This window comes from Nelumbo lutea, chromosome 5 (assembly GCF_056320005.1).
Source record: "Nelumbo lutea isolate HS-2025 chromosome 5, American lotus-T2T, whole genome shotgun sequence".
Lineage (NCBI taxonomy): Eukaryota > Viridiplantae > Streptophyta > Magnoliopsida > Proteales > Nelumbonaceae > Nelumbo > Nelumbo lutea.
The window spans coordinates 31,828,117-31,834,598 of NC_142688.1; the positions used below are offsets into that span (position 1 = coordinate 31,828,117).

The window sequence follows — 6,482 nt, forward strand, 5'->3', positions numbered from 1 at the left end:
CGATTTGACTTGCCGATTGCGGAATTGCCATCTCAAAGTTACCACCTGTAAAAGCAGTTATAACATGGCCCAAAAAGCCGGCTCGCCCCCCTGACCCCTGGCCCCGGGCTCTCTCAAATGGCATAAACAAAACAACAGAAGAAAAATCAAAAAAGAAAGGTGTAAAGTTAAAAGTGAAAATTCATCCAAGAGTCTAGCAGTTATAACTCGGAACTCACATGAACTAATCATAAAGCCTCGTGAAGCAGAGGAGTCCTGAGCCCCAGTACAGTGGTGATCAGAACTCAGGAGTGCTGGCTGCCTGTCTCCAACTCCAACTAAGCAGAGAGAGAGAGAGAGCGCGCTCTGCACAGTATTTTTCTTTTATTTTTTTTCTTTATTCCATTTCTTCCCTTCTCTTCATTTTTGGTAAAAATCCCTACCCTTTCTAACGTCTTTCTTTTTTTGTTCTTTTTTATTCAAAGGATTCTGGGGAAGCGGGAACCTAAGCAAGCAGACAGAGAAACACAGAGAGCGCTTAGTTGCGCTTGCACACTCCATATGGCGACGCTTCACTCGCCTTCTCTCGTCTAACATTAACACAAGCTCCCCTCCACTGCTGCTTCTGCTCTCTCTCTCTCTCTCTCTCTGTTCAACACCAAACACTTGCCCTTTGACCGGACAACGGTCATGCCACCACCCGGCCCACCGCCGCTACCACCACCACCACCACCACCACTACTACTACCATCTGTGGCGACTAAGATGACTACTCTTCTCTTCCTCTTCGTGGTTCTCTCAACCACCAATATCTTATCTTGCGCGGAAAGGAGCCCCGAAGCCCTGGCAGAGATCCAGGCATTGATATCGTTCAAACTTAATCTGCATGATCCGCTGGCTGCATTGAATGGCTGGGATGCATCGACAGCATCCGCTCCCTGCGACTGGAGAGGCATTGTTTGCTACGATGGCCGGGTTAGCGAGCTACGCCTTCCTCGTCTCCAACTTGCTGGTCAACTCACTGAACATATCGGTAAACTCACCGAGCTTCGCAAGCTTAGCCTCCGTTCCAATGCTTTCAATGGAAGTATCCCATCTTCTCTTTCCAAATGCACGCGCCTTCGGGCTGTGTTCTTGCAGTATAACTCGTTCTCCGGCCGCCTTCCGCCGGAGATCTTCAATCTCACTGATCTTCAAGTCTTTAATGTGGCTCAGAATCTTTTATCGGGCGGAATCTCCGGTGATCTCCCTCAGAATCTCCGGTACCTCGATTTATCTTCCAATGCCTTCTCTGGCGAGATCCCGAAGAACTTCACTGCTACATCCGGGGTTCAACTCATTAACCTCTCGTTCAACAAGTTTACCGGAGAGATTCCGGCGAGCTTTGGAGAGCTTCAACAGCTTGAGTATCTGTGGTTGGACTGGAATCTATTGCAAGGAACACTGCCTTCAGCGCTTGCAAATTGTTCTTCACTCGTGCATTTGAGTGTTCAAGGCAATGCGCTTCGAGGTGTAATCCCGGCCGCTATTGGAGCTCTTCCTAGACTTCAGGTTCTTTCGCTCCAACAAAATAACCTCTCCGGTTCGGTTCCTTCTTCTCTATTTTGCAATGTGTCAAGTAGTCCTCCGTCACTTCGAATCGTTATGCTTGGATATAATGCGTTCACGGGCCTTATTCCACCGTCAAAGGCAACATTTTTTAGTCCTTTGCAGGTGCTAGATCTTCAGCAGAACAGAATACGCGGCTTATTCCCGCTGTGGTTGACGAATGTGTCGACGCTAACAGTGCTGGAAATTTCAGGGAACTCATTCTCCGGCATGTTACCTGTCGAGATTGGTAACCTTTTGATGTTAAAGGAGCTCAAACTGGCAAACAATTCATTTAATGGTTCTGTTCCAGTGGAGATCAGAAAGTGCAGCTTGTTAAGCGTTCTTGACCTCGAAGGGAATCGTTTTTCCAGTGAAGTTCCTTCATTTATAGGAGAGCTAAGGGGTCTGAAGATGTTATCTCTTGGAGGGAATTTCTTCTCTGGCCAGATTCCGAATTCTTTCTCTAATCTGTATGAGATGGAAATACTGAACCTAAGGCAAAACAACCTGACTGGTAGTGTGCCGGAAGAGCTAATGCGATTGAGCAATTTGACTACTTTGAATCTCAGTGGCAACAGATTTAATGGTGAAATTCCTTCGAGTGTAGGCAACTTACGAAGGCTACTTGTTCTGAATATGAGTGGTAATGGTTTCTCAGGAAGGATACCATCCAGCATTGGAAGTCTGTTGGACCTTAGGACTCTGGATTTGAGTCGGCAGAACCTCTCTGGTGAGTTGCCGCTCGAGCTTTCAGGTTTGCCAAATCTGCAAATAATTGCACTGCAAGACAATGCAATATCTGGGGATGTACCTGAAGGTTTCAGTAGCTTATCGGGTTTAAGGTATTTGAACCTCACATCAAATGCTTTTTCTGGGGAGATTCCAGCAACCTACGGCTTCCTCAAATCATTGCTTGTTCTCTCATTATCCAACAATCGCATTTCAGGCACGATTGCGTTGGAACTCGGCAACTGCTCCGATTTGGAAATCCTTCAGCTTCGTTCAAATCGTTTGAGTGGCCAAATTCCACTTCAGCTTTCTCATCTCTCTCACTTGAAGGAGATTGACTTGGGGCAGAACAATTTCTCGGGTGAAATACCAGAGGAAATATCCAAATGTTCATCTCTAACTTCTTTGTTATTAGATGAAAATCAACTGGTGGGTTCCATACCGGACTCGCTATCTAACCTATCAAATCTAACCATGCTAAACCTCTCTACGAACCACTTGACTGGGATGATCCCGACAAATCTGACTCGTCTTTCTGGTTTAAAATACTTCAACGTGTCAAGGAACAACCTGGAGGGAGAGATTCCAGAGGTTCTGGGTTCCCGATTCAACGACCCTTCTGCATTTGCAATGAATAGAAATCTATGCGGAAAGCCGTTGGATGTAAAATGTCAGAATGTATCCAGCAACAGGAAGAAGAGGAAGAGGCTTATTCTGCTGGTTATTGTTACAGTAGCTGGAGCTTGTCTTGCGACCTTATGTTTCTGCTGCTATGTTTTCAGTCTCTTATGGTGGCGGAAGCGCCTCCGAGATAGGGAAGCTGGGGAAAAGAAGCACAGCCCAGCACGCGCAAGCTCGGGAGCAGACGGTGGTCGCGGCAGCGGAGAGAATGGGGGGCCAAAGCTTGTCATGTTCAACAATAAGATCACTTACGCAGAGACGTTGGATGCAACGAGGCAGTTTGATGAAGAGAATGTGCTGAGCAGGGGTCGTTACGGTCTGGTGTTCAAAGCCTGCTTCCAGGATGGGACGGTTCTGTCAATCCGTCGTCTCCCTGATGGATCAGTTGAGGAGGGGACCTTCCGAAAGGAAGCTGAATCGCTTGGGAAGGTGAAAAACAGAAATCTAACAGTTCTCCGAGGGTACTATGCAGCGCCACCTGATATCCGGCTGCTTGTCTATGATTACATGCCCAATGGCAACCTGGCTACTCTTCTTCAAGAAGCATCTCATCAGGATGGGAATGTGCTCAATTGGCCGATGCGCCATCTCATTGCTCTTGGGGTTGCTCGAGGGCTGGCCTTCCTGCACTCATCCAACATGGTTCATGGTGATGTTAAGCCACAGAATGTGCTATTCGATGCTGACTTCGAAGCCCATCTCTCGGATTTTGGACTTGAACGTTTAGCAGTTGCAACGCCGGCTGAACCATCAACGTCGTCCACCTCTGTTGGGTCACTGGGATATGTATCGCCTGAGGCAGCTTTGACTGGGCAAGTGACCAAGGAAGCTGATGTATACAGTTTTGGGATTGTGCTTTTAGAGCTATTGACGGGCAGGAAGCCGGTGATGTTCACACAGGATGAGGACATAGTTAAGTGGGTGAAGAGGCAGTTGCAGAGAGGCCAGATATCTGAATTGCTTGAGCCCGGGCTCCTTGAGCTTGACCCGGAATCATCTGAGTGGGAAGAATTCCTGCTAGGTGTTAAGGTTGGCCTTTTGTGCACAGCACCAGACCCTCTTGACCGGCCATCCATGGCTGACATTGTCTTCATGCTTGAAGGTTGCCGGGTTGGGCCTGACATCCCCTCCTCTACAGACCCTACCTCTCAACCATCTCCTGCATGAGGGAGAGAAGGGAATAAGCAGGAGAGGAGATGGATTATTGAAGAAATTGTCTTGGTTGGGATAGAGTTGCAGCTACAATCACTAAGATGTGCTTCAGCCCTTGCTTTGCATTTCGGATCCCATTCTTTCCTAATTGTAGTTAACAGCTCTTTTCTCATTGATGAGTTTATCATGTTCATCAAGTTTCTGTCTTTGTGAAACTTTTTTTTTTTTCCAATTGTGATTAAGATAGAATTACTGAATTATAGTGTTGTGATTAATTGTGATGCATAATGTTCCCTGTATGATTAATTGGTCACTGAAGTATATTCTCCTAATCTCATTGCCAACTGACAAATGCAATATATCCATCATTATATTTTTTTCACATTCGAACAATGGTGGTGGAATAAGTTAATAAGATATGAAGAAGAATGGAGCCCATGGTTCAATTGATTCACAAACCACAATACATCCAAGAGCCATGCTTTATTAGTATACTTATCAAAATGAAGAGAGAGGAAGTGCATCAACTCATGTGATAAGTTTTAACTTTCACATGAATCAATCTGATATATTTTGGATCTTTGTTCCATATGCCCTTTGACAAACTCCATTGAGTTTGCATTCTGCATGGCTATCGGTTTTGGACAAGAATTTCCATCAAATCCCACAATGTTCTGCAAAATAGCTAGCTATTATTTCTTTAAAAGACAGATTCTTCTTTAATTGCACTTGTAATGGCTTCTCTGTTAAAGGGCAATGAAAGAGTGATAAACTGGTAGATGAGAATTGTTTTTCTGTTTGATCTTGCCCCAGACTAACCCATGGTTTTAATTATCTTGTTTGACTGTAGTCACTGGTTCTGCAAATGCTGAAGCTGATCCAAAAGCCCTGACAGATCACTTCATTGAGCCTGCAAGATTTGGAATTTATTTTCCGGCCAGCAAAATTGACTCTACTATGGATGAAATCTTTGTCTGCCCATCCAATGTAGTGGCTGAAATAGCCTATCATAGGAGGGAAGGTTGGTTTCATTGATATGATTTCTGATTTCTGGACAATGAAGGCCCAGCAGCCTAACATGAGAATGTTATAATGAAGTTATACACTCACATCAAGCAATGGTGCCTGTACCTTTCTTGGCCTTTTGGCTAGTATCAAATGTAATCATGTTGCCTTTCTAAGCATCATACATGAATCATGTATTGGGTGTAATTTAATTGTTGGGAGATCCTTTATTTTTACATTTGATAGTGATAATAGCATGGTGAATTGCAGCTTGAAGCTGTATCAGTGTTCTTGAAATTGGTCCTAACCTCATGGTATGGATGATTCAGCTCCATGCCTCTATCATGAATGGCAACCTCATGAATCAAAACAGAAGTGGTGTTCTCTTGTTCACTATCAAGTTCCCTAATTTATAAGATTTTGTTACCAGTGATCCTTAATTAAGTATAATTGTCAGCCCACCAAGTAACCAGTATTCTCTGATGCATTTTGTACTATGTGCTATATGTAGGTGACAGTGAATGAACTCCAGATGAATAGTTTGTCAGAATATTCTTTATGACAAAATGTTCATATATATTCTTCTATCAAATTTTCACATAACTAGAAGATTATTTCCCATGTAAAAAAGCATTATATATATATATATTGTTTTTGTTTTTGTTTTGTTTTTTTTTTTTTCTGTTATTGTGCATGTTTGGATGTGGTAGAGAGGGCCAGAGGAATGGGTAAATATAGAACCAGTACTGTGTTGACCCAGACTTTCTTTCACCTTGATCAGAGTGAAATGATTATTTTCCTGAATCATACTGTGCTTTATTCTTTTTATGACTCAATGAAATTTTGTTGTATTTTGTTTAGTTTTAATATTCGAAAATTTTAACATTTTATATTTACCTGCCCCCAACCCCACCACTCTTCTTAACTTTGCCTTTTTTTTTTTTTTTGAAAGTTTACTTAAATATATATTTTTTTCTTTGTGCCACATTGGATAGGAGATGGTGTGGGAGAGATCTAATAAGTAGTTGGGCCAAGGGGTTTGCAGTTCCAATAGAGAAATGGAAGTATACATATGCTAGCGCCTGGGTCCATTATCATTAATTAATTAATTAATTTTTATTTTCTTGTCTGTTATAAATCAAGTTTCCAATTATAGAATTGCTTATTTATCATAAGCATTATCTTTGGTTAATTGTTTACCTTAGTTGGATGAACTATTTTGTAACTGTCCAGATTAATGTTGCTTGGTTTTAATTTGGATGAGATTCCTTTCTAACTGTCCAAATTGAGGTGGGCCTTGGCACAACGGTTGGGTTGCTCCATTGGGATCTGGGTGGTCAGGGTTC

At 43.1% G+C, this 6,482-nt stretch overlaps 1 protein-coding gene across 1 annotated transcript; it reads left to right on the forward strand.

Moving 5' to 3' along the window:
- Nucleotides 1–249: 249 nt before the first annotated feature.
- LOC148851471 (uncharacterized) lies at nucleotides 250–4,416 on the forward strand. The gene is made up of 2 exons (XM_088943113.1): nucleotides 250–352; nucleotides 465–4,416. The coding sequence occupies exon 2, from the start codon at nucleotides 670–672 to the stop codon at nucleotides 4,144–4,146; it is 3,477 nt and encodes a 1,158-aa protein (XP_088799239.1). The 5' UTR covers nucleotides 250–352; nucleotides 465–669; the 3' UTR covers nucleotides 4,147–4,416.
- The last annotated feature ends 2,066 nt before the right edge of the window (nucleotides 4,417–6,482 follow it).